The sequence below is a fragment of the Microtus oregoni genome, unplaced genomic scaffold (assembly GCF_018167655.1).
Source record: "Microtus oregoni isolate MIOR12 unplaced genomic scaffold, Mior012 000029F_ref0000214, whole genome shotgun sequence".
Classification (NCBI taxonomy): Eukaryota; Metazoa; Chordata; class Mammalia; order Rodentia; family Cricetidae; genus Microtus; species Microtus oregoni.
Window position 1 is genome coordinate 3,312,794 of NW_024543088.1, and position 27,820 is coordinate 3,340,613.

General features: G+C 51.8%; 1 protein-coding gene across 2 annotated transcripts; it reads right to left on the minus strand.

The window, feature by feature from the left end:
- Positions 1-336: 336 nt before the first annotated feature.
- On the minus strand, positions 337-26,117 carry LOC121464932 (F-box/LRR-repeat protein 18-like). Of its 2 annotated transcripts, none has more exons than XM_041678044.1 (5): positions 26,020-26,117; positions 20,449-20,664; positions 17,366-18,909; positions 8,243-8,461; positions 337-5,605 (listed from the first exon to the last, which is right to left on the minus strand). In XM_041678044.1, the coding sequence occupies exons 2-5, from the start codon at positions 20,659-20,661 to the stop codon at positions 5,449-5,451; spliced, it is 2,133 nt and encodes a 710-aa protein (XP_041533978.1). In that variant the 5' UTR covers positions 20,662-20,664; positions 26,020-26,117; the 3' UTR covers positions 337-5,448. The 2 variants fall into 2 exon arrangements, with proteins under 2 accessions (XP_041533978.1, XP_041533979.1); XM_041678045.1 differs by lacking the exon at positions 26,020-26,117 and adding an exon at positions 25,527-25,611.
- Positions 26,118-27,820: the final 1,703 nt, after the last annotated feature.

Below are 27,820 nucleotides of genomic sequence, written 5' to 3' on the forward strand. Positions count from 1 at the left end.
CTTGAGATCCTGTCTCAAAGAAGAATGAAGGAGAGGGACTGGAAAGATGGCTCAGCAGTTAAGAGCGCTGACTGCTCGTGCAGGGGACCCAGGGTCAATTCCCAGCACCCGCATGGTGGCTCACAACTGTCTGTAACTACAGTACCCTTCCACAGGTAAAACAAAACACCAATGCACATAAAAGTAATAAAAAAAAAGAATGAAGCAACCTCCTCCCTCCTTGAGCCTATGAATCAGATCACACATGGAGAGTCAAGAGTCCTGGTGGAAGGACCACAGAGCTGCCTGGTTTTCTAAATCAAGTTCATTTTATTTGAGATTTTCCACATGCCACAGATTTACATAAAAACAGCCATTCAGAATGCAGTTTGTCAGCACCACAGTGACACCTGGGTGTGTCACTACCAGATGCCAACCACACAGGCAGTTCTCCCAGATAGACAGGAGTCCGGGCAGTCAGTCACCAAAAGGGGGGGAATGGTCACTTAGCACCTGGTCACAAGGCCTTCCATGCCCTGAAACAATAAACACTCAACTGAGGTGGTGCCAAATAAAGTCACACACACTGAGTCATGGTCAGAAGCGGCATTACCCAGACGCGTGCTCTTGCGTGTGCACACACCAGACACACCTACAGATGCACGCACACTTCTGCTATGGAAACCTTTGTTTGTACACACATTCCTTGCAAAGCAACCCATGAACACCTCGCCGGCACAGAGGTCAGGGCTTTGGCTGGAGCTGAGCCTGCCCCGTCTGCACCCCCAGGTTGAGGCAGATCCCAGGCCAGCATTAGCAGCAGTGCTGGTCTCCCTGACCCGTTGCAGCCTGCCAGGTCTGGCTAGGGCAGGGCAGGGCAGGTGCAGCCAAGCAAGCTCCTGGTGGGTCTGAGCTTTCAAAGAAAAGCACCCCCCACTGGTGGGCCTCCAGAGATGTACGGTGTGACGACTGAGCAGCCAGCATAGGACCCATGGCTGGTCTAGACTCCACGCAGTAGTAACACAAGAGCCTAGCAACTTCTACTGTGCCCTGCGGGCCCAAATGCAGATGAGACCAGTCACAAAGCCCCTACAGCAGTGCAGTGGGTGCTGCTAATAACTGCGAGTACCAGGCCGGGTGGTGGTGGCCCATGCCTTTAATCCCAGCACTCGAGAGGCAGACAGGCGGATCTCCCTGAGTTCGGGGCCAACCTGGTCTACAAGAGCTAGTTCCAGGACAGGCACCAAAAACTACAGAGAAACTGTCTCAAACCAAAATAATAATAATAATACAATAATAATAATAATTACCAATGAACTGGTCACATCCACAGGAAGAGGTCAGCGTATAGGACCCCATTCAAAATTTCTCTCTCTCTTTCCCCCCTCCCTCCCTCATCTCTTCAGGCATAGTCTCATGTAGCCTGGGCTGGTTTCAAATTCATATATAGGTGAAGCTGGCCTTGAACTCCTGATTCTCTTGCTTCCACCTCACATTCCCCATCACACTTGGCTTCTTTTTTCCTTGTGAGACAGCAATTTCCACCTCTTCAAAGGGGCAGGTCACAGCAAAGGCTGGAGGAGGAGGCGGCATACTGGCATCTCTCGGAAGGGGTGTTAGGGTGACTGTCCATCCTCCTCGAGGGTTCAGCCTTGGCTCAAGAGGCCTGGCCCTTGGCACTCACTCCTCCACTGCCTGGGCCTGTCTTTCCCACAGACCCCTCTCTCTGGGCCTACATATCATCTTGCTGAGAACTTAGCTTTTAACTCTGGGTCTGATGCGGTAGACAGACACTGAATCTACCCTGGATGCCAATGTGAGAGACACCCAGTGGATTGTGTCTGGGCCCAGTCCTCTGCTGGCCACAGCCTAGGCCTAGACCTCGAGGCCTTGTTACAGGGCCTCCAAGAGCCAATTGCAGGACAAAGCCTGACCCTGTCATTTAAGAGCAAAGCACTCCTCACTCTGGGCGATAAAATTCCTCCCTATGAGATCAGGAAAGCGAGTTGGGGAGATGGCTCAGTGGGTAAAGTACTTGTTGCGTGAGGACCTGAGTTCAGATCCCCAGAAGTGGTGGTGCACATGGGTCATCACAGAACTCCCATCACAAGCTGGGAGATGGAGATGGGAAGTCCATGGGTGGGCTAGCCTAGTGTACACAGCAGCAAACAAGGCGGGGGTGAAAAGGGACACCAAAGATTGTCCTCTGCCCTCAACACATGAGCGGGGGCACACACAGACCTGCATACACACATACACACATAGAATTTTAAAAGGAGAGAAAATGAGAAAAGCCACTCAGTGAGCCCAATATGGCTTGCTGGTATGTGCCAAGCCACAGGGTTAGGAGATACGGCATCAAAGCAGGACATAAAACACAAGGACTAGCTGGGCACTGGTGGCACACGCCTTTAATCGTAGCAGTTGGGAAGCAGAGGCAGGAGGATTTCTGTGAGTTAGAGGCCAGCCTGGTCATCTACAGAGTGAGTTCCAGGACAGCCGGAGCTACACAATGAAACCCTGTCTTGGAAAACAAAATGAACAAATCGATGAACACAAGGTCTGGGCAGGAGTAGCCAGGGCTGGGAGGAGGCAGGGGAACAGGTAGCTGTGGAGGTCAGGGGATTTCTGTTTACAAAAGACTCTCCCTCCTCTCTACCTTCTCACTCCAACACAGAGAACACACACCAGAAGAAGCAAGCCCATGTGCACATACATGCAGGTACACACACACGTACACTCACATGCGCGCACATACATGCACATACGCACCTATAGGTAGGTACACGTGCACACACACGCAAGCACGCACGCACACACGCACTAGCACATAGACACCCGTACGTAGGCACGAGCACTCACCGTCTCGCTGTCTTCTCGGCAGGCAGCATATGGTCTGCCACTTAACAGCCGAGTCCTGCCAATCAGGGACCATTAGGGTGGGTTCTTTTCCCAGCGTCAAATGCTGCAGGCTATAAATTGCGATTAACACCGGTGCCAAAATAGCACTTAGCAAAAATAAGCACGCTATTGACATCTGGTGGATCCTGTCCCCAGTGGAGGAGAGAAAATTCTCACTTGAAGTCAAAGGACTATTGCAAGAGATGCTAAGAATACAAGGCCTACTATTGAGGGTGCTTCCCCAGCCTCCTGCAACCAGGCCCCCTCCCTGTCAGCCCAGTTTCTGAATACAAATGATGCCACTAGCAAAAACTGCTGGCTCCCAAGACCTGCCTATCCACAGGATTGACAGGACAGCTCTGGCCTTTGGGATACAATCCCAGCAGAAAGGTAATTTCCTGTCTGAACAGGGCTGCCGTTTGTTGTTTTGTTGTGTGGTTTTATTGTTGTTGCTGTTTGAGATAGGGTTTCTATATAGCCCTGGCTGGTCTAGAACTTATGATATAGATCAGGCTGGCCTCAAACTCACCTGCCTCTGCCTCCCAAATGCTGGGATTAAAGCCTGCACCACCACACCCAGCTGAGTGGAACTTCCTTCAAAGGAAGAAATCACAGGACTCTTGGGACCTGACACCTCCAAGCAACCTGCCTCCCTCAGGCTGTGACCAGCTTGTCTCATTTTAAGGACAAGCAGCACTTGGTCCTGGACAGCCTACATGGTAGCCTTCAGGTGTCAGCTTAATGCTTTAAAGACACACCCAGAAACTGGGGAAGGAGTTCCACCACCTCTGGGACCCTTGTCTACAGCTGTGTGGGCCCTCAGTCTGCCCTGGAATCTTGGCAGCCGGTCTCATGGCCTGCAATGCCAGGAAAAGGTAAGACAGGCTCACAGCTCTCAGAAAGCACGTTAGGTCTGTGAAGGCAAGGGCTGCGGGGATGGGGTGAATATCCCCTGGGATCAGCCTACAGACAGAAGGATCCCTCTGGGAGAGAGGGAGGATTCCCTCAGGCAAGAGACTGGATGAGAAGGGAGGGCTTGGCACTGCAGACCATGTTAAACACTGGGGCTAGAACAGCAGGGGGCAGGCAGAGCCTGGGCCTGAGGGCTGTTTCCCTAATGCTGTACCCAGAGCCAGGTCAGAAGCCCCCAGGCCTCCACAGGCTCCCGCTGCCAGGCACAGCCTGCCTGAGACCACAGGGCACGCGCCCAGAGGCCAGTTCACTCGCTCCTTACCAAGAAGGGAAGCTGAGGAGACCACAGTTTCGGAGGACCAGTTGCCAAGGAGACCACAGCTTCGGAGGACCAGTAGCCAAGGACGGGCAGGGACAGGGCAGGCTGAGTCTGTGAAGGTCACAGCAGCACGCGAGGCCTGCTGGCCCTGCGTGGACTGAGGTGTCCCGACTGGAAGTTACCTGGATCAATGCCCACAGTGTATGGGTGACCCTTCACCAAGAGAGGCCCAGGCAGGAGTCTAGTTGAACCAATCCAACCACAGGCTCACAGGCCCCTCTAGGGTTACAGACTCTTAGTCTCACCAGTGTGAGGAATGGGGTGAGGCCACAAACACTGGGTCCTCCCTCTTCTTTCCTTTTTTGGTTTATCAAGATTAAGACAGGGTCTTAAGTAGCCTATGCTAGCCTCTACCTCAATTATATACCTGAGGATAACCCAAGTTATCCTTGACCTCCTGAATGCTGTGATTACAGGTGTGAGCCGCCATGAAGGTGCTGGGGTCAGAAACCACGGTCCATGCACACCCTCTAACTCAAGTCGCACCCACGGCTCTCAGTGAATCTCTGTAATGCCCACTCTGGCTTTCACTGTTTTTAGCTATTCTATTGAGGCCAGAGGGTGCGGACTTCCCAGGAAGCGTTCAGACCTCCACAGCACCTCGAGTTTTTAAGCAGAAGCCCAGGAACGGAGGGGAGAAGTGAGCACTTGCGAGACACAGGCCCAGCTCCTCAGGCTCAGCTCAGGAATGATGCCATCCCACAGTTCCTGCCCAGGGGACCCTCTGGCACAGGCATCATTAGGCTGAAAACATCCCAGAGACATCATTGGGTTAAAACATTTTCTTTTTTGGGGTGGGGATGGAACCCAGGGCCTCACACACACACATTAGACCATGCCCTAGTGTCAATAGGAAAGGAGCCAAAGGCTCACAGATGTCATCGTGGGGAGGTCACAGTGAGAGCCCGGCCCACACTGACCCCACGTAGACACAATCACATGACTGAGCTCAACTGTAGATGACCATGGACAAAGGGACAGTCCCCAGACTGAAGTGAGTGGGGGGACTGGGGAGTGTGGCCAGGCCCTGAAGGCCAGGATGGCTCGTCCACTGCTCTCCGTCATGGTCACCTCATCACTAGTCACCATGCCCAAGCACACCCCTGAGAGGGAGAGGGAACCTGGGGGACTGGCGTGAATGTCTCGGAACAACCACAAACTCTTTCTTTCTGTCACAAGGCAAGGACCCACTCTCCTGGTTTCTTGGACCCTTGTGGAGACTCAGACATGAAGAAGCTCTGCTGCAGGAGTGGCGGGGCTGGGGCCAGACAGACCTCTCACCACCACAAGTTCGGTGGTTCCTCAGCCACTCTGCTTTTAAATAAGGTGATCTCGTCCAAGTGCACCATGGGGACATCTCGGATGACATCTGTCAGGCCCTCGTGGAGCAGGGGGAAGATGACGACGTTCAATGCGGGCCTCTCAGCCTGGAAACTGAACCAGAGACCAGCCATTAATGGGGCTGTGTGGGTTAAGGATGCAGCCCAGGTTGGCCTCAGACTTGCTAAGCAGTTGAGAATGACGCTGAACTTCAGATCCTCCTGCCCCCATCTCTCAAGCACTGGGGCTATAAACCTGCACCACCGGGCCCAGTCTGTACCATGGTGGGCTAGAACCCAGGGCTCTGTGCATGCGAGGGGAGCATTAGACCAACCAAGTCCAGTTGCTTCCTGTGAGGTGGGGAGAATCCAAATTCAAACCCCAAAACATGAAGGGCTGCAGTGTTGTCATCAAAAACAAAAAAGCCGAACACAGGAGGGTAAAAAAGAAACCATTGCCTAGGACCTGAGGCACACAAGCAGCCCAAAGTTCAATGCTTCCCTGAGCTCTCCAGACAGGAAAAGAAGAGCACTGGGGGCTGCTCCGTATAGCTGAGGCCAGCTTGGGCAACCCCAAAAGTGGTATAACATGCCTACAAGCCTAAAATCTCAGCACTCAGGAGGTAGATGGAGGCAGGAGGTGGGGAAGCTGAAGGTCATTCTCAAGGCCAGCCTGAATTACAAAAACCCTGTGAAAAGTTTCTAAACCAAACAAACAACAGCATCAGGAAAGAGGACAGCCCGCTGTCCTGGCTACTTTTCACAAACACCCTAGGCACTGAGTGCTGGCTGCTGGGAGCAACACTGCCACCTGCTGGAGCACTGCAGCAGAGCGCCCTGCACGACTGGGCTCCTGGAGGACCCAGGAATGACTGTAAGACTGCAGGAGCCCAAGAGGCACCTGGAGAGGCTGGTGCCATGCTGGGGGAGGGGGCTCTGCAGATGGCAAGGGTGCAGCAGAGGCATCCCCAGAACAGCTCTTCTGCCAGCCTCTAAGGCTCTGCTGATGGCCTGAGGCTGCCAGCAATCCAGGAGAAGGATTTGTGCTGGCCTGGGTCAGGACTTCCCCTGAAGGGCTTCTCACACCAGCAGCACAGCTCCTTCTTCCTCATTTACATTTTCTTAAGACAGAGTATCATGTAGCCCAGGCTAGCCTCAAACTCACTAAGTAGCAGAGGACGACTCTGAATCCTGCCTCCACCAGTCAAGAGCTAAGATTACAGGCGTGTGGCAGCTCATCTGTGGCACCAGCAAGACCGAGCTTATTTATTTAGGCTCATGTGTGTGTGTTAGTCCACATGTTTTTTTGGTTTTTTTTTTGGTTTTTCGAGACAGGGTTTCCCTGTAGCTTTGGAGCCTGTCCTGGAACTAGCTCTGTCTCGAACTCACAGAGATCTGCCTGCCTCTGCGTCCCGAGTGCTGGGATTAAAGGCATGTGCCACCACCGCCCGGCTAGTCCACATGTTTATGTGCACCACATGTGTACAGGTACCCAGAGTGGCCAGGTGTCCATGGAGTACCCTGGAACTAGTGCTGCAGGCAGCTGCAGTTGCAGGCCCTCGGCAGGAGCAGTGAGCACTCCTAACTGCTGAGTCATCTCTCTAGCTCCACACTGCAAGAACTGAACCCAGGGTTTGGTGGCTGCCAGGCAAGCACGCTACTAAGTTAAGCTCTCTGTCCCTTGTCTTTGAAATGGTCTTGTTATATACCCCAAGCTGGCCTTGAACTCACCATGTAGCCCAGGCCGACCCAAACACCCTACCCTGTCTCAGCCTTCTCAGCGTCATCCTCCAGCCTAGCTTCTCTCTCCATTCCAATGTGCAGTTCCGTCCTACATGCTGCCAACTGGTCCGGTACCTCCTGCCTCAGTACCCTCATCTGTAAGCTGCAGTTACTACAGCCATTTCTTAGGACCCCTGTGGTGGAAGGAGAGCTAACTCCTGAAAGCTGACCTCTGATCTCTCCACACATGCTGTGGCCTGCACACCTGTCCCACAAACATACACAAAATAAATAAATGTATAAATGTAATACAAAATTTAAATACTCTAGGTCCATCTGGTACCTGATAACATGACCAAAACCATGGATAAAGCAGGGGAGCCAGGAGCAGGTTTCTCGTGGCGGCATTTCAGTGAGTGGAAAAAGGCCAAGACAGGACACAAGACCATCACCAACGATCAGGCAATGCACGCTGTGCCCCGAAGTCCTCGTGCTGAAACCCTACTCCTGACATGCGGCTAGCAAAAGGGACAAGCCAGGCACAGTGACTCGGCATGAGATCGCAGCACTCCAGAGGCAGAGGCAGGAAGAGCCACAAGTTTGAGGGAACCTGGCTTGCACAGTGATTCCAGCCTACCCTGAGATACAGAGAGACCCTGTCTCAACAACAGAAGGTGGAGCTTCGGGAGGTCTGAAGGCAGAGCCTTCGCAATGATGAGCGCAGGATCAAGAAGTCCTTCCTGGGCCCACAAGAAACACAGTGAACTAAGTAAGACTGCCTCCAGAACCCAGGATAAACTCTGTAGCTAAGGTTAGCCCTGAACTCCCAGGATCCTTGTGTATCAGCCTTCCAAGTAGCTGAGACCAGAGACCATCTATAGGAACTAGTCCCCTGCAGGAGATCAGGCTCTCTGATCATGCTGCTAGGATCTGGTACTCCATCTCCCGAAAGTGGGAGCTGGGCTGGGGACACTGATGCTGTCCAAGACCTCCCAGCCACCAACAGACCATGCCAGGCCATGCCACTCACCTCCGGAGGAGTGACTGCTGCAGGCTCTTGCAGGTGGTGAGGGATTCTCCAGTGAACATGTGACACACGACAACATGCAGGCAACGGGCCATAAAGGCCAGCACGGCATCCGGCTGCACGGTACCACTTCGAGACACCAGGCACAGGCGCTCCAGAGATGAACACTGGCCCAGTGCCTGGAAGAACTGTGCGTTGGCATTGAAATAGGGCTGCTCCAGCCTGCGGAGAGAAGGGTGTGAGTGCCAGGGACTTGGCTCTCCCGAGGAGATCCTGACTCCCAGGACGAGATGCGGCTAGTCACTGTCTGCAGACCCTGCCAGCTCGCACTGGCTCAAGGCCATCTGTCTTCCTTCCTCAGCAAGCTGTCCCACCCCGATACTGTCACACCTTCTGGCCTTAGAAGGATTCACACATGACGCAGCCTTGGGGAGTCAGTCTGATGGCAGAGACAAACCGGGAAAAAGTGGGGGTCCAACAGGCTAGAGTGGGTGGGAAAGGGGCAGAAAAGGAAGAAAGCCCCTCAGGGATGCTTTGAGGCTAGCATCTCGTCGTCATCCCAGAGCACAAGCCCCGCCACACATGTTCCATGAAAGGGTTACTGTTGTTCTCAGACACAATGAAGAAGCTTCTTTAGGCCACGTAGGGGGCCAAATGGCTTTTCCCCTTCACCAAGGATGCCAGTCACCTACATCATCTATAGAGCCCCAAGTGACACACACTCACATTAGAATTTTGATTTCCCTCCCTTTTAAATAAAAAAGTATAGTCATTTATATTTTATACATATGTGTGTGAATTCCTGCACGTATGTGTACCGTGTGTGTGTGCCTTGTACCCAAGGAGGGCAGAAGAGGCATTAAATCCCCTAGAAACAGAGCTACCAGTGGTTGTGAGCCACCTGTTTCTGGGAACTGATTCCAGGTCCTCTGCAAGCATACTATACGCTTTTACCACTGAGCCAGTTCTCCATGGCCCCACCCCCCCACCCCCCTTTTTTTCATTTTTGTTAGCGTGATGCCATGGACTGAACTCAGGCACTCAAGCGTGCCAGCCAGGCTCTACTACTGAGCTACAACCTCAGACTTCACATTTTTTTTTTCTAATTTTAACTGATTTTTTTTTCTCTCAAGACAGGGTCTCTGTGCAGCCCTGGCTGGCCTTGAACTCACTCTATTAATTCAGAGATCCGCCTACCTCTGCCTCTCAAGTGCTGCTATTACAGGTGTGCACCACCACCACCACCTGGCTTTCCACGGTGTGGGAACTGAGCTTAGGCCTCAGACACGCTAGGCTAGGCAGGCATTCCTCCACTGACCCATACTCCCGGCCCTTTAGTTTTCTTAACCTTGTTTTATTCTTTCAGTTTTGCATACGCACATTACGTAAATTAGTCATTTTCACCCCTCAATAATTTCTATTTTGAGGCAGGGTCTCACTCTGGTGCCAAGGCTAGCCTTGAATTCAATGGTCCTCCTGCCTCAGCTTCTCAAGTGCTTCTTTATAGGGTATGAAAGTGGTAGGAAGCAGGGGTGCAGGGCCCCTGGGAACCTTGAAGTTACCAGCAGCAGTGTGTGTGTGTGTGTCCCTGTCCCCTCCCCTTCCCCAGCAGCAGGGGATGGAATCCCAGTGCCAGGCAGCAGCCATCACCTCTACCAGTAGGTGGCAGCATGGACTTGCACTACAGGCCCAGGTGTCCCCAGGCCACCTGAGTCACAGCGGTAATGTGTCCCGTACATACTTTTAAACCTTTTCCAATTAGACAGCCACTTACAGAACCTTGCCCTGAAAGAACTAATCTGTCAGTGTTCAGCCTGCTGTGAATATCCTATCTCTCTCCCTCCCCAACTGTGGGGCCAATGCACCCTTACCCTCTCCCCTGTGCACAAGACTGGTCAGCACCCAGGGCGGCTGGGAAACTGACCTAAAGGAGGTACCATCTGAGGCACCTGAGGGTAGACAGGGAACAAGGAAATGGGATCCACCCAGATCAGACCTCGTCCTAACTCTGACCCTTCCCAACCGGCTCAAACCACCAGCCAGCAAAGACCGGACCTCTCCTTGCCATTCAGCTCTCTGGGGTGAATGTGCCCACCCCCTCCGGCTTAAGGGGCTGATGCGGCGCTGAGCCAGGCAGGATGAGGGAGAATGACAGCTGAGAGCTGCTCCTGAGACCGTGCCAGCCCTGGCTCAAGTGACTCTCTTGTTTCCGCCCAGGCAGCAGAGGGTGACTCAGGGTAACACCCGCCTCCAGCCGTGGGAAAGGTGGCACCCTTTTCCGCCTGACACGTGATCCTCTCACCACAGGGGTGTGCCCCAAACCCACAGCCAGAACAACCTGTCCCTGTGGCACCTCCACCCCACAGGGAGCCAGGCTGGTACGAGCTCAGGTTCAGAGCAGACTGTGGTGGAGGCGGCAGCAGGTGAGCCTGGGAGTCCCAGGGCTGCGATCAGAACACTCCCCAAGAAAATGCGGGTGTCCCCATGAAGCCCCTGCAACCCCAGGAAGCAACTCCTTGGCAAGCAAAGACTCTGGAGCCTATACTAGCTCCTGCCACCTGCTGCATCATCTCTGGGCTCGCCTGCTCAGAAGGCAGTGATCCAGAGGAATGCCGCCATTTGGCTGCTCTGGGAGCCTGTGTTTGTTCAGAACAGGCAGTACCTCACACAGCAGACAGTTCTGAGGTTGTGGTCACAGGCTGGAGCCTGGGTAGAGATGCCACTATGAACTGTCATCAAGCTCTTGCGAGCCTACAAGACAAACTTATCCGCAGTCCTACAGGTCCTGCCTCTGGAGAGGATGCCAGGTCCCAGGGACAAACCAGCATACAGCCCTGGCTGGCTTGAATCCACAATCCTCTTGACTCAGCCTCCCTACACAGCAGGTGTGAACCATCACACCTACTGCAAAAACACAAGGCTTGCTGGACCCACGGAAAACAAACACTGACGGCAAGATGAAAAAAATCTAGAAAGACCTTGGCTCTGAAAGATTCAAAGGCTCACCTGGTACCCTTGAATTTAGGAAATGGTCCTAATCACGGAAGGAAGTCAACAGCAGTGGCCCAGCAGAGAGTTATACATTAAATATATTCTCTGATCCATCTTTCTTTTCTTTTCTTGAGACAGTCTCATGTAGCCCAGGCTGGCCCAAACTGTGTAGCTAAGGATGACCTTGAATCTCTGATCCTCCTCCTCCCCCCCACACCCAGTTTGTATGGCACTGAGGTTGGAACCCCAGACTTTGCATCTGTCAAGCGAGCTCTTTGTTGACTGAGCTGCATCCCCAGCCTGATTCTGTGATACATTTACCATTCTGGCAAACAATGACCATGCATGCCCTAACCGTGGCTTCAGGACAGGCACAGGAAGGCACAAGTGTGAGAGACACCACAAAGGAAGCAGTAAGGAAACGGAGGGCCTAGTGACTACAGATGCAGCCAAGGAAGGCGTCCACCTGTGCGCCTGGGAGAGGCAAAGGCAGCTGTGGGAGAAGGAGGAGGGGCGGCGGCTGTGGCAGACTTTCCCACTATAGCTACAGAGTTTGCTCTTAAGGGAGAGAGAACCCAAGGCTCACATTAACTTTGTCTTGTTTTTGTTGTTCAAATAGAGTCTAGGTAGCCCAGGCTGGCTTCGAATTCACTGTGGAGCCAAGGCTGACCTTGAGCTCCAGGCTCCACCTCTTGAGAGCTGGAATGATGCTGGCGTACAGTCACAATATCTGATTCTTTGTGTGTCTGGGAGTGGTGGTGCGGGGGTGCTGCTGCCTTTGAAGACAAGGTTTCAGTCTAGTCCAGGCTGACCTTGACTCAACGCAATCCTCCAGCTTAGCCTCCTGATTTTAGGCATATGTCACCACAAACAACTGACTGGGACTTATAAAAAGGGGGTGTAAGAAAGCCCACAGGTGGGGGCTGGAGAGATGGCTCAGTGGTTAAGAGCATTGCCTGCTCTTCCAAAGGTCCTGAGTTCAATTCCCAGCAACCACATGGTGGCTCACAACCATCTGTAATGACGTCTGGTGCCCTCTTCTGTCCTGTAGACATACACACAGACAGAATATTGTATACATAATAAATAAAAAAATATTTAAAAAAAAAAAAAAAAGAAAGCCCACAGGTGGGTTCCCAAAGCCAGTAGAGCCAGAAGGCAGAGGACCCATGGACATAGACACTCAGGCATGGATACCAGCTGTCCACAGAGACCTCCTGGGCTGTAGCTCTGCTCAGCTGAGGATCAAGCCAGAGCAGCAGGGCAAGTGACCAGATAAGACAGAGGCTTCAAACCCAGACAGCCATAGCGTGGCTTTGTTCCAAGGAGGACAGGAAGTAGAGCTCAGTTTGGCCAAGCAGCTCTGGAAGGTTCTGGGCCGTTAGCAACACAGGACCTGCTGACTTCCTGTCACGCTGAAGCTAGGCAGGGAGCAAGGCAAAGAACACACCCTGTCCTCCCTTGCGGGTCCTGAGGACAGATTGGTAGTCAAGAGCCTCCTGCTTCAGATCTGACATCAGCGGCCATGGATGCTGGGAGAGAAAGGTTAGCTTTGCGCCTGCTCAAGGCACAGCTCCGGTGCTGGCTAGTTTTAAGTCAACTTGTCCCAAGCTAGAGTCATCTGACAGGAGGGAGCCTCAGTTGAGAAAATGCTTCCATAAGACTGGGCTGTAAGCAGATAAACCTGTAGGGCACTTTTTTAAAATTAGTGATTGATGTGGGAGAGCCCAGCTCATGGAAGGCAGTGGCTCTTAAGAAAGCAGGCTGAGCAAGTCCATAAGGAGCAAGCCAGTAAGCAGCACCCCCTCCGTGGCCTCTGTATTAGCTCCTGCCTCCAGGTTCCCGCCCTGTTTGAGCCCTGTCATGACAGGAGTGTAGGAGTGTAAGTCTTCAAGCTGTTTTTGGTCATGGAACTTCATCACAGCAATAGAAACCCTCAGATAGGCACCAAAGAAGCAGTAACTAACTGTACTAGAGAGAGTGACAGCCATGTACAAGTCCCTTTAGGCTGACATGGCTTTGTGGCCCTGATGATGCTTCCACCCACCCACCAGCAGCTATGGACTGGCAGAGTCCTCAAGTCCTGTCCAGAGCCAGGGACTTCACTACGTGGTGTGTCCTACATGAACCTCGTGTGAGGCTCCAAAGCCACAGAGAAACCCTGTCTCGAAAAAAAATCAAAAAAAAAAAAAAAAAAAAAAAGAACCTCGTGTGGTGGGGCAGAGAATTAATCCCAGCACTTGAGAGGCAGAGGCAGGACAACCAGAAACCTCAGTCATCCTCAGGTGCACAGAAAGGAGGCCAGTCTAGGACACAAGAGACCCTGCCCCAGCAGGAAAAAGGATGCTTACAACTGAAGCATGATGGGCACACTTAGGACCCAGATGCTCTAGAGGTGAAGGCAGCAGGATCAGAGTTAAAGACCTTCCTGGATGACAGTAGTGGATTCAAAGCAAGCCTAAACAACTTGCTTAAAACAAAGTAAAACAAGAGCTGGAGACAGATCGGTGCCAGAGTACTTCCCTGGAATACGCAAGGCCCTCACTGTTCATGGGGTACAGGCCTGTATTTCCAGATGGAGAGACACCTAGTTAGAGACCATCTTGGGCTAGACAGAGCCTATCTCAAAAACTGAAGGACCAGCCAGGCATAGTGACGCACACCTTTAATCCCAGCAATTGGGAAGCAGAGCAGGCACATCTCTGAGTTTGAGGCCAGCCAGACCTAGAGAGTGAGTTCTAGGACAGCCAGTGCTACACAAAGAACACAAAGAAACCTTGTCATAGTCGGGCGGTGGTGGCGCACGCCTTTAATCCCAGCACTCGGGAGGCAGAGGCAGGAAGATCTCTGTGAGTTCGAGGCCAGCCTGGTCTACAACAGCTAGTTCCGGGACAGGAACCAAAAAAGCTACAGAGAAACCCTGTCTCGAAAAATCCAAAAAAAAAAAAAAAAAAAAAACCTTGTCATAAAAATACAAACAAACAGCCGGGCGGTGGTGGCGCACGCCTTTAATCCCAGCACTCGGGAGGCAGAGGCAGGCGGATCTCTGTGAGTTCGAGACCAGCCTGTTCTACAAAAGCTAGTTCCAGGAGAGGCTCCAAAACCACAGAGAAACCCTGTCTCGAAAAACCAAAAAAAAAAACAAACAAACAGGGGGCTGGAGAGATGGCTCAGAGATTAAGAGCATTGCCTGCTCTTCCAAAGGTCCTGAGTTCAATTCCCAGCAACCACATGGTGGCTCACAACCATCTGTAATGAGGTCTGGTGCCCTCTTCTGGCCTGCAGGCATACACACAGACAGAATATTGTATACATAATAAATAAATAAATAAATATTAAAAAAAATACAAACAAACAAACAAAAAGCCAAAACTTCAAGGACTAGGAGGTACCTGCCTAGAATCCCCCAGTGAGGGGCTAGGGTGTGGCTCAGTGGTAGAGCATCTGCCTAGAATCCCCCAGTGAGGGGCTGAGGTGTGGCTCCCTGGTAGAGCATCTGCCTAGAATCCCCCAGTGAGGGGCTGAGGTGTGGCTCAGTGGTAGAGGAACAAGACCTTTGTTCTATGTTCTATTCACACCACAAAAAAACTTTTTTTTTTTTAAATACACAGGGTCTCACTAATTAGCCCTGACTGTTCTAGAACTCTCTCTGTGGACCAAACTGGACTCCAACTCACTGAGCTCCACCTGTCTCCACCTCCTGAGTAGTGCTGGGATACAACAGAACCCTTATTCTTTAAATGTTGGATAATGACAAAAATATCCTTCACTTCAGTATTTCAGTGTGAATGCAGCCTAAGCTTGGCTCTGGAAACACCAGTCATCTTTGTCCTAGGGGTTTAACCCAGAGTCTTGAGCATGCTAAGGGCTCCACCACTGAGCGACGTACTCAACCCTTACGTCAATATTTTATTTCAAGCTGCCCAGGCTGGGCTCAGACCCACTCTCAAGGACAAGGCCCATGGCAGGGCCATCTGAGGGTTGTGTGCTCTATTTCCTCCCACTTTCCAGAATAGGTCCTGCCATCCTCCTCAAGGCCATCACTCCCAGAAATCTGATTTCTCCCAGAGATGATCTGAGTCTCCATCCTGCCTGCTCTTGTTCCCACAGGGCACCAGCAGCAGCTCCAGCTGAAGCTCTCCAGTCCTCCTCTGCCTGTCCTCCTGCCCTGTCTCCCTCTCCTCCTCCTCCTCCTCCTCCTCCTCCTCCTCCTCCTCCTCCTCCTCCTCTTCCTCCTCCAGTGGTCTGGCTGCTCTTGAGTCAAGGAAGTTTGAGGACATTGTCATCTGCTCTGTGCTTCTGGCTTTGGGGAGAAAGGGTCTTGCTAATACAACCCAAGCTGCCCTGGAACTCAAGTCAGTTCTTCTACCTTAGCCTTCTGGATGCTGGGATGCCAGGACTGCAGGTGTGTGTGCACACAACAAACATTTCCAGAACCCCAAGGCTTGTGTGCACATGCTATCAGACATCCCCTCTACCTTAGTCTGACGCCCCCAGTCAACTGTGACACATGCTCCAAGAATCACCATGAGGGGCCTGGGACAGCTCAATTGGTAATAGCACTTGCTAGCAGGCTGGAAAGATTGTTTAGTCCACTGGACATTCTTCCAATAGGACCTGGGTTCAATTCCCAGCATCTACATGGCACCTCACAACTGTCTGTACGTAACTCCAGTTCCAGGAGACTGACACCCTCACATCAATGCACATAAAATAAATTTTATAAAAAATAGTGCTTGCTAGCAAATATTAGAAACTGAGTTCAACTGGACAGTGGGGCACACGCTTTTCATGCCAGCACTTAGGAGACAGAGACAGGAGGATCTCTGTGAGTTTGAGGCCAGCCTGGTCTACAGAGCGAGTTCCAGGACAGGAACCAAAGCTACAGAGAAACCCTGTCTCAAAAAACAAAACAAAACAAAACAAAAAAACAAAAAAAAAAAAAAAAAGAAAGAAAGAAAGGAAAGAAATTGAGTTCTAAGTTCAAATTCCCAACAACCATGTAAAACCCAGGTAGGCAACACATGTCTGTAACCCCCAGGAACTCCCTGGCCAGTTTTCTGAAGAGACAAGCTGTGGACAACAAGATGGTTCAGAGGGCTAAAGCACTTGCTGTAGAAGTCCAACGACTTACATTCAATCCTCAGACCCCATCTAAAGGTGGAAGAACAGAACCAACTCCACGTGTGCACTCTGGCAATGTATCCCCACGTATATACACACACAAACACACACAGATGATGATAATAGTAATTATAGTAATAATAATATAATTCGGGGCTGAGTATAGGAGCACAGCTTCAAGCCCAGCACTCAGGAGGCAGAAACAGGAGAATTTCTGAATTTAAGGCCAGCCTGGTCTACAGAAGTTCCAGGCCAGCCAGAGCCACATAGTGAGACCTTGTCTCAAAACAATGGGGGATTTGGGTCGGGCGGTGGTGGCGCACGCCTTTAATCCCAGCACTCGGGAGGCAGAGGCAGGCGGATCTCTGTGAGTTCGAGGCCAGCCTGGTCTACAAGAGCTAGTTCCAGGACAGGAACCAAAAAGCTACGGAGAAACCCTGTCTCAAAAAATCAAAAATAAATAAATAAATAAATTAAAAAAATTGGAGGATTTGGGAGTGTGGGAAACAGGACCCTGCACTGGAGAGATGCTTCAATGGTTAGGGGCACTGGCTGCCATTCTTGAGGACCCAAGTTCTGTTTCCAGCACCCACATGGTGGCTCACAACCTTCTGTAACTCCAGTTTCAGGGCATCCAACATCCTCTTCTGGCCTCCACAGGCACTGCACGTATGTGCTACCACAAACATGCATATAGGCAAAACAGACATGTAAAACTTAAAGTAAATAAATCTAAACAACTTTTAATACGGTAAGGGTGTGAATGAAGTAGCACTGTGTGGGACAATGGGCGGGGCTGAGTTCCTGTGAGAGTGGTGGCAGACTAAATGCTGTCACCCGGGTCCTCACACCTCAGACCCTCTGTCTCTCCCCTCAGGTTCTCTGCTCTTCACTTCAGGTTCTCCATCCCTCACCCCTCACATTCTCTGCCCCTCACCCCTCGGGTCCTCAGCCCCTCACCCCTCAGGTCCTCTCCCCTTAACTTCGGTCCCTCCAACCACAGCCCCTCACCTCAGGTCCTTCAGCCGCTTGCAGTGCTTCAGCATGTCAGCAAGAGCAGGCATGTACACCACCTTCCCCATCATGCCCAGGTTGGCCAACGACAGAGACTGAAGCTGCTGGCACTGTAGGCCAATGCTCACCAGTCCAGAGCCTGTCAGCATGCCTGGCAGCTGCGCTAGTGTCAGATACCGCAGGAAGGCCAGCTGGCCAATGGCAGCCACCTCTGAGTCCCCGACGTTCTGTGCCCGACTGCAGGGCGGGAGGGAGTTGCGGATGGCAGGCTCGTTGCGGGGCATGGCTGAGGAGAAATTGGACCCTATCAGTTCCAGATGCTCCAGGAAAGGGAGCTTCTTCAGCAGAGACCAGAACACAGAGGCAGGCTGGGCGGACGACTGGCCCAGGAAGGGACTGGGAAAGGCCTGCACCCCAATGCGCACCTTCTTGCCAAAGCCACGGGGCACTGCATGCATTGCCGGCGGGGCAGGCGCACGGTCAGGCCTGGGTGCTGAGTCGGCCACGGAGCAGACGGGCAAGGAGAGGGAACGCAGGTGGCAGAGGCGGGCCAGGAGCTGGCAGAGGTGGCGGCCCAGGCCATCGGAGCTGTGGTGGTGGGCAGCTGAGAGGTTGAGGTGGTGCAGGTTACAGCAGGACTCCACCAGCGTCTCCAGGATGCTGCTGTCAATGTCGTCCTCTGCCTTACGGAGCAACGAGTCTGCAGACAGGCAATGCACACAGCCACTGAGGTTGAGGCTGGCCAGACTGCGCAGGTCCTTCCCCCCATTGATGACCCGCTGGATCAGGTGACCACCTGACAGCGTACACCGGCTAAAGCTGAAGTAGAAGGGATTGTTGAATTTCATATGCTGGAGGAGGGTGGAGCCGTTCAGCCACGACTTCGGCAGCTGCAGGGCATCCAAGGCCACGTTGCGAGCCATGGAGTCCAGCAGGTTCTTGGTGGCCCCACTCTCTGCGAAGCTGCCAGGGACAGAGATGAGAAAGGCATGCAGGTTCTCAGGCGTGCGGTCACTAAGCACGGCGAGGTAGAGCCGCACCACCTCCTGGTTGATGTAGCCAGGGGCCAGGCGGGCATAGAAGACACGCAGGTTCTGGTAATGGGGGACATTGCTCTGGCCCACCATGAGCTGGCCTGAGAGGACAGCACCCTCACGTGTGCGGTCCAGGATCTCGAAGTACAGCAGCAGCTTCTGCAGGCTGGCACAGCAGGGCACCACACCATAGGATGGTGTGAAAAGTGTCTGCTTGAGTTCCCTGACACGGCTCAGGGTGGCCTTGCACTCACTGCTCAGCTGGCTGGCATCGAAGCCGGGACTCACATCAATGGCCAGGGAGCGCAGGTGCTGCAGGGCCGAAAGCACCTTGGACAGTCGCAGGGAGGTGAGGTGGCAGCCTGACAGGTTCATCTTTACCAGACTGTGACAGCGGGCCACGTGTTCGATGGTGGAGCCGGACAACCAATAGCAGCCCGCCATGTTCAACTGCTGGATCTCTCGGCCAATCTCCTTCACCAGCTGCTTCACCTTGTCCTCACTGGCCTGCAGAATGGGGACAGGGCAGGAGAGACGGGTGTCCAGGGCTACTCCCCACTCCTGCTCAGAGCAAAGGAAAGCTTCACGCTGCCAGCAGTGAAGAAACCCCATGCCCAGGAAGAAAAGTAGAAAGATGTTCGCTACCACTGGGCATGATGGTGCATGCCTTTAATCCCAGCACTTGGGAAGCAGAGACAGATGAAATCTCTGTGAGTTTGAGGCCAGCCTGGTCTATAGAGTGAGTTCCAGGACAGGCACCAAAGCAACAGAGAAACCCTGTCTCGAAAAAACAAACAAACAAACAAACAAACAAGATGTTTGCTACCCAGGCCTGGTAGCATACGCTTGTCATCTTAGCACATGGGAGGCTGAGGCAGGAGCATTACGAGTTTAACACCAATCTGGACATAGCTAGACTCTTTTTTTTTTTTTTTTTCTTTTTTCGAGACAGGGTTTCTCTGTGGCCTTGGAGACTGTCCTGGAACTAGCTCTATAGACTAGGCTGGTCTCGAACTCACAGAGATCCACCTGCCTCTGCCTCCCGAGTGCTGGGATTAAAGGCGTGCGCCACCATTGCCCAGCCTAGATTCTTGTTTCAAAAAGAAAAACAGTAGTTTACTGAAAGCTCTGACTGGGAAAGGAGACGGTTCAGTGGTCTGCGCTGCTCTTCCAGAGGGCCCGAGTACTGCTCTCAGGACCCATAGCAGGGGGTCACAACCGCCTGGAACTGCAGCTCCAGAGGAATTCAATACCTTTGGGCTCTGGGGGCAAAGCACTCACATGGGTACACTTAAAAATAACTAATCTTTTTAAGCTGTATTTTTTCTTTCGCTTTCTCTCTCTCTCTTTAAACTGTTGCTGCATTTTGTTCTGTTTTGTTTTTATGACAGGGTTTCTCAGCCTTGGCTGTCCTAGAACTCATTCTGTGGCCCAAACTGGCCCTGAACTCAGAGATCTATCTACCTCTGCCTCCTAAGTGCTGAGATTAGAGGCATGTACCACCATTGCCTTGAACTTGCAGATCCGGTCTCAGCTTTTGAATGGTAGGATTACAGGCCTATGCCATCAGGCACACACATCTGGGCTGTTTATTTGTTTTTGTTTGAGACAAGGCCTTACTGAATTGGTCTGAGCTGTGAGCATCCTGCCTCAGTCTCCTGAGTGCTGGGACTACATGTGTATCCTACCATAGTGGGCTCATATCTCAGGTTAATCAGAGACTTCAGCCCCTCGCCCTTCTGCAGCAGTGTCAACTGCGACACCCCCCCCCCCCCCCGTGGCGCTTCACAAGGACCTTCTACAATCTGTCCTGTGGTGCAGTAACTCCACCCCAGGGTACTTTTGGGGAAGGAGGCCTCCTGCTGATTCCTGTCACTACATCCACAGGCTCTATGCCCTCCTGCGTGGGACACCCACCTACCCTTTTCTACCCTGGCCCTGTCACTGTGTCCTAATGTGTGACTGACCATTCCCGGCTACAGTCTTCTGGGCAAACACAGGCTGGCACCCTGGTTGACGCCGACTTCCCGCCCACGCCTGCCTCACCTGGTAGTCCTTCTGTAGCAGCACAGTGTGCACCAGGCTCTTGTCCAGGCATAGGACCGAGAGCTTCCGGCAGGTGCGCCGCACATTGAGAACCAGGTCTGTGCTGGGGACATGGCTCAGGATATGCAGGAGGATCTCATCCGAGAAGCCCAGCAGGTGGATGTCACCTGCTGCCTCTGCAGCTGTGGGGGCAGCATCATCATCATTGGACATGTCCTGGAAGTCGGGGACAGTAGAGGGAGGAGGGAGTCAGTCATTAGATGCTAGCTGAACAAGGAGAGGACCTGAGTTTGGATCCCCAGCACTCACACAGAAAGAGCCGTACAAGGTGGCATATGTCTGGAACCCCAATGCTGGGGATGCACAAACAGGAGGATCCTGCCCCCACAGCAGAAAAATCTTACTAACTCTTCACTCAAGGGTGAAGAACACAGAGTTCCCCAGAATCTCCTCTTAGAACTACACACCAGTGAGAAAGAACCTCTGACGGCCACCATCAACCAAATCCCTTAAGACAGGTTGCCATATAGCCCAGGCTGGCCTTGAACTCACTAGGTAGCCCAGCCTGAGCTAGAACATGGTGCTGGCAATATACACATGTACCATCACACGTGGCTCCCAACAATCACTTCTACGCCCTTCCCTCCTCCCTCTCTCCCTACCTTCCTTCCTGACAGGGGCTCAACATAGCCCAAACTGACCACAAACTGGCCAAGGATGACCCTGGACTCCTGATCGCCACCTCCCAAGTGCTGGGATCACAGGAACGCACTACCAGGCCCAGTCTACCCAGTGCTGGGACTGGAACCTAGGGCTTCACGCATGCTAGGCGAGCTTGTACTCTAGCCAAGCAACATGCCAGCCCTCTACAGCCTTTCCCAGTGAACAGTGTATGGTGCATACAGGCCCCTGAGCCACAGCCTACCCTCTCCCACTCTGCTTCCCAGACACATCTACTAGAGCAGGAGCAAAATTTTACCCAAGATGCTCAGTAATGTTCACAGGTGCATACTATACTGAATTTTCCCTCTTTTTTACATTTATATATGTAATTGTGTGTGTGTGTATGTCTGTGTGTGAGAGAGGGTTGGTGCACAAGGGCCTGTGTTAAGTCAAAAAACGGTGGAAGAGAGAGAAAGTGTGTGCGTGTTGGTGCACAAGCGCTTGTGGAAGCCAATTTGTAAAGGTGTGTAAAGTCGGTTCCCTCGTCCACTATGGAATTCTCATAAAACTAAGGTTGTCATGGCTCCCTCGTCCACTATGGAATTCTCATAAAACTAAGGTTGTCATGGCTCAGAGGTTATAAGAACATACTGTTCTTGCTAAGGACCAGAGTTCAGCTTCCAGAACCCATGTTGAATGGCTCCTGACTGCCTGTAACCCCAGTTCCAAGGAATCGCATGGTTTCTGTGGGCAACTACACTCATACACCCCAAAACAGACACACACAAATATATATCATCATTATCATAATAGCCAGGTGGTAATGGCGCAGGCCTTTAATCCCAGCCTTCAGGAGGCAGAAGCAGGTGAATCTCTGAGTTCGAGGCTAGCCTGGTCCACAGAGCAAGTTCCAGGATAGCCAGGGCTACACAGAGAAACCCTTCTCAAGAAAAGAAGGGAGAGAGGGAGGGAGGGAGGGAAGGAGGAAGAGAAGAACAGACAGACACACACCATAGCCTGGGTCTGGAGCAAGATGCCACCTTCAGGGCCAGCTCCCCACACTCAGGGTGGGCACTTGATGGAGATGAAATATCTTGTGCAGTTTTCTGATGTCACTATGGAGCTAACAGGCCTGGAACGCCCCATTTTCTAACCTCGGCTTTCTAAGAGCTAGGATTACAGGTGTGCACCACCACTCCCACTGTGAAGAAGGATTTCCTTGTTTACACTGTTGTTGTGAGTGTGTGACGTTGTAACAACATGTCCAACACGTATGTGATGGTGTGAGTTGTGTAGGGAGCCCAGGTGGACGGGGAGTGTCTTCCCAAGTCTCTATCATATTCTCCGGAAGCATCTCGAGACATTCCAGCCGTCTCACTCCACTTACATGGGATTAGACACAGACACACACCACCTGCTTTGCTTTATGTGGGCTGGAGATGCAGACTCGGGTCCACACGTCTGCACAGCAAGCACTCTGCCAACGGAGCCAGCTCCCTAGATTAGGGATTACTTTTTACTGCCTAAGAGAAAACAAACAAACAAACAAACACGAAACACAAAACCAGGCTAACTCGCCTCCGAATGACAGCGGTTCTGCGCCATGGCCGCCTTCCCTTCAGACAGCAGACTCTTCCAGCAACTTAACTGGAATGTGATTGACTTGGAACTATGACACTCCAAAGCTTGCTAGAGAATTTGAAAAGCCAAGCATGGTGGTGGATTCCTCTAATCCTACGGGCATGTGCATACATACATGCAAACACAGGAAAACTGAAAGGGAAAAAAAAACTTGCAAAAATTAAAAAGGGCTTGGTGTCAAGAAGTGGCCTCATGGTTCACCAGGCTGACTCAGGTACTGGCCCGGGACACACTGATTCTGTGCTTCCCAATAGTTCCTTCTCCATGAGCCAAAAGCTGCCATCTCCAGCCATTTTCTTCTTTATCAGACCCTGTGTTGTCTCAGAGCAAAAAACGAGGCCCTAAGTTAAGAACTACCGCGTGTATCTGTGTGATGGCACACACCTGGAGGAGGAGGAGGCAGGATTATAAAGGCCAGCTTTGACCACACCTGTCCCAACAAAAATCAAAAGGAAAGAGAAAAGAAAAAGAACTACTCTGGGGCTGGAGAGATGGCTCTGAGGGTAAGAGCACTGGCTGCGTTTCCAGAGTCCTGAGTTCTGGAGAGATGATGGCTCAGCTGTTAAAGGCATTTGCTACTCTCATAGAGAACCCAGGTCCAATTCTCAGCACCCACATGATGACTGACAATCACCTATAACTCTGGTTCCAGGGGATCCAACAACCTCTTCTGACTTCTGTGGGCACTGCATGCACACGGTACATAAACACACATGCAAGCAAACACACATACACATTAAAAAGGGTGAAAGGGGGGGCTGGGTGTGGTGGCACATATCTTTAATCCTAACACTTGTGAGGCAAAGGCAGGAGGATCTCTATGAGGTAAATTTAGGCCAACCGTGATCTATATAACCAGACCCTGTCTCAAAAATAATTAAAGTCAGCACTTTAATCCCAGCACTCAGGAGGCAGAGGCAGGAGGATCTCTGTGAGTTTGAGGCCAGTGTGGTCTATAAAGTGAGTTCTAGGACATCCAGGACTGTTACACAAAGAAACTCTGTCTTGAAAAACCAAATTAATAATATTTATTTACTTACTTTTTTTTTTGGAGACAGGGTCTCTGCCTACTGTGTGCTGGGATTAAAGAAAGGCACCACCACTCCTGGTTTTTAAAAAAAAAACTATTTTTTTGGTCAGGCAGTGGTGGGGTATGCCTTTAATCCCAGCATTTGGGAGGTAGAGGCAAGTGGATCTCTGTGAGTTGGAGACCAGCCTGGTCTACAGAGCGAGTTCCAGGACAGACGATAAAACTATACAAAGAAACTCTGTCTCAAAAAGGGAAAAAAAAAGAAAAAAAGAAAAAAAATTTAAGGTAGAGAGTGGAAGACACCTAACACTGACCTCTGGCCTGCACATGCACCCAGCCATGTGCACAGACAGACAGATTGACACACACATACACAAATAAGATAGACACAGTATTGTGGATCTATTGTCCCGCCCTACTTAGGAGGCTGAGGCAGGAAGATGGCTTGAACCTCTAAGTTTGACAGCAGCCTGGGCAACAGTACAAGATCTATTTTCAATGGCTCAAACCTTACTGGTGGCTATGTTGCCCACTCAAGGAAGGGAGAGGCTTTTGAGTCAGGACTCCATAGGACCACATGACCAGACACGCCTAATCCCTGCCCATACCACTCCTCAAGAGCCGCGAAAACGGCAATGCTACCCTGGAACTCTTCTTGCTGGAGGCGGACCTTCTAGCATCACACGCCTCTCTCGTTCATCTGCAGCTGGACCACACTCTTCCCTGTCCATTGAGGAGACATTTCTGGGCCCAGTTTCCTTCAAGGAAGAAGCATCCAACAGACCCCAGCCATGGTTCTCATACCCATGTTCCATCTATTCTGGAAAACACTTCAAAGTCTCACTGGATAAACACAAGGAAACTCCTAAGACTTAAATGGTGGGCAGTGGTGGCACACGCCTTTAATCCCAGCACTCGGGAGGCAGAGGCAGGCGGATCTCTTTGAGAGAGAAACCCTGTCTCGGGGGGTGGGGGGGTGGGGAGGGGAATGTGCCCAGAGCCACACCAACCTGATGACCTGAGTTGAAACCCGAGAACTCACATAAAATGTTGGATGTAGCGGCCCCCAGACAGGAGGAGACAGGAGAATCAGAAGGCAGCTATTCTGGAGCATGCACCATGGTGGAAACAACAAAGAGAACAGCAGAAGCTGGAGAGAAGGCTTAGTGGTTAGAGGCGACCACTGCTCTTTCAGAGGACCTGAGTTCAGTTCCCAGCATCCACATGGGGAGGGGCTGATAACCAACTATAACCCCACCTCCAGGTGCATGTGATCCCTTCGTCCTCCTCAGGCACCTGCACTCGAGTGCGCGCGCGCGCGCACACACACACACACACACACACACACACACATACATTCATACACATAATTAATAGCAAGTACTCGAAACAGGTGAAAGGCAAGAACCAACTCCTGAAAGTGGTCCTCTGAAGTCTGCATGCATGCCCTGCCATGAACATGCCAGTACTCATACACACTAATAAAATAAATAAAGTGCACCCACAGGCAGAGTCCTAAGAAAGAACAAATATAAAACTCAGATGGGCAGGCAGCAACAGGGAAGCAGCCAGACCCTCCACCCTTCCCCTGTACTGCTGACTGCAGAGAAAATACTGTACGCTCATGTAACAGAACGCAGTGGGTTCTCCAGCGGACCTAGATCAGAGTTTTGGGGTCAAACCGAAACCCTATCACCCTCCCCACACCACAATCAGGCTCCAGAAAGAAGTGGGCTGCACTTACGCTGACAGAAAAAACGAAGCGGGGGCTGGGAATGTGGCTGAGTAGGCAGAGTGCTTGCCTAGCATGCACAAAGTCCTGGTTCCATCCTCAGCATGGCATAAAACCTGGCGTGGGGATACACACCTGTAATCCCAGCGTTACAGAGGCTAACACAAGAGAAGTGCTGTAAATTCATGACTAGTCTGGGCTGCACACTGAGTTCCAGGCAAGTCTGGGCTACAGGGTAAAATAAACAAGAAAACAGGAGAGAAAGGACAACGGCCCAGAGCTGCGAGAGCTGAGTCAACGCCCAGGGAGATGGGGGAAAGGCCTAGAAACTCAGGAGGCAAAGTGAAAATGTCCATCCTGACCATCGGATTGTGAGCCTGGGAACAGGATGGGGCCTGGGGAGAAGGGTAGGAGAGGCCAAGAACGGGCCTCGGAGAAAGGCCAGGGTCGGCAGGGAGAACCAAGGGGACCCCAGCCGCCGGGGCGGGAAAGGCGCGGGTCATACCTCTCCGGAGCTGACCGCCGGAGCTGCAGCCTCGGAGTCCCCCAGCCTGCCAGGGCAGGGATGCTCGAAGCCGGCACCGCCACAGCTCCACAGAAACCCCGGCAAGGGGCGTGGCTGAGTCTCACTTCCGGCGCCCCTCTGTACGTATTTCCTCTAGCGCCCGAATGGACCGGGTGCTGTCGCCATATTGGGCGTGGCCGAGAGGCATCGAGAAGGTCACAAATGATTGCAGTCAATCCAGCTCGCATCCAGCTCCTGACGTTTCGCCCTGCACACTGCGCTCCAAGCCACCTGTCACAGCACTCAGGCATCCTACCTGAACTTACCCCTCACTTGTGTTAAAACTCTCGATAGCTCTCTGCACCATCTGACTTACTCTACCTTGTTTTGTTTGCGTCAAGACAAGCTCCCACTGCGTAGACATGGCTGTCCTGGAATTAGCTGTAGAACAGGCTGGCCTCGAAGTCAGAGAGATCTGCCTGCCTCTACCTCCCCTCTATACCTAGGCCACTTTATCTTATGGTTATTTGCTCTTCCAAAAGTCCTGAGTTCAATTCCCAGCAACAACATGGTGGCTCACAACCATCTGAAGTGAGATCTGATGCCCTCTTCTGGCCTGCAGGCAGACACACAGACAGAATATTGTATACATAATAAATAAATAAAATATTTTAAAAAATTACTTTCAAGAAGCTAAAGAGATGGCTCAGTAATTAAGAGTGTGTGCTGGCTGTCTGGTGGTGGTGGCACATGCCTTTAATCCCTGCACTTGTGAGGCAGAGACAGGTGGATCTCTGTGAGTTCGAAGCAAAAAACAAACAAACAAATAAACAAAGGTGTGTACTGATCTTCAGAGCACTTGCCATCACCTGTAACACCAGCTTCGGAGGACCTGACACCCTCTTCTGGCCTCCTCAGGCACTGGCACATACATGTGCATAAACACACAGAGACAAACATTCACGTGGGTGTGAGTGTCTTGCCTGCATGTGTATCTGTGTACCACACGCATGCCGTACCCACAGATGTCAGATCCTCTGGGACTGGAGTTACAGACAGTTGTGAGCTGCCATGTGGGTGTTGGGATTCAAACCCAAGTCCTTTTCTAAAGCAGAGTGCTTATAACTGCTGGGTCATCGCTTCCAGCCCAACCCCCCGAGTGTTTTCACCGCAGGACCAAGTGCTATCAGTTACGACAGTAGCCAGTTCAAGTGTGCGGACCCACAGGGGTACAGCATCAAGAGGAAACCCCGGTGCTCGCTGCAGCCTCAGCACTGCCAGCAAGCAAGGAGGGGTGGAGATAGACTCATCGCTTGTAACAAATGGAGCACCCAGCTTTCCCATGTTGGCAGCGGGGGCAGCTGTGGGTGGATGAGGACAGGCATCACACGGGAACTCTCAGTGCTTTCCCTTGGAGCTCACTGTGAGCCCAAAAACTGCTCTAAAGAATATTAATTCCTTTTTCCCAGTGCTGGGTACAGATTTCTGTAGCTACGGAAGTGCTTTGCCACAGGACTGCACATACACAGTTAATTGATTTTTTTTAATCATAGGGGAACATAGATACTGGGGGGGGGTTCAGCAAATAAAAGTGCTTGCTGCCAAGCCTGATGACCTGAGTTCAGCCACAGCCCACATGGTAAAAGGCTGAACTGACTCCCGTAAGTTGTCCTCTGACCTCCACACATACACTACACCCTGGCATGCTATTCCCTACACAGAAATAAATAAAATTTAAATTTGTTTTTGGGGGGTTTTCAAGACAGGTTTGTTGGTTTGTTTGTTGTCTGTAGCTCCGGCT

Excerpts from the sequence above, each read along its gene's own strand:
- LOC121464932 (XM_041678044.1), bottom strand. The coding sequence starts at position 20,661 with ATGTCCAATGATGATGATGCTGCCCCCACAGCTGCAGAGGCAGCAGGT. Across the intron at positions 8,462-17,365 it reads AAGCGGCTGAAGGACCTGAG|GCTGGAGCAGCCCTATTTCA; the intron begins GTGAGGGGCTGT and ends TTCTCTCCGCAG. Across the intron at positions 5,606-8,242 it reads CAGCAGTCACTCCTCCGGAG|TTTCCAGGCTGAGAGGCCCG; the intron begins GTGAGTGGCATG and ends TCTCTGGTTCAG.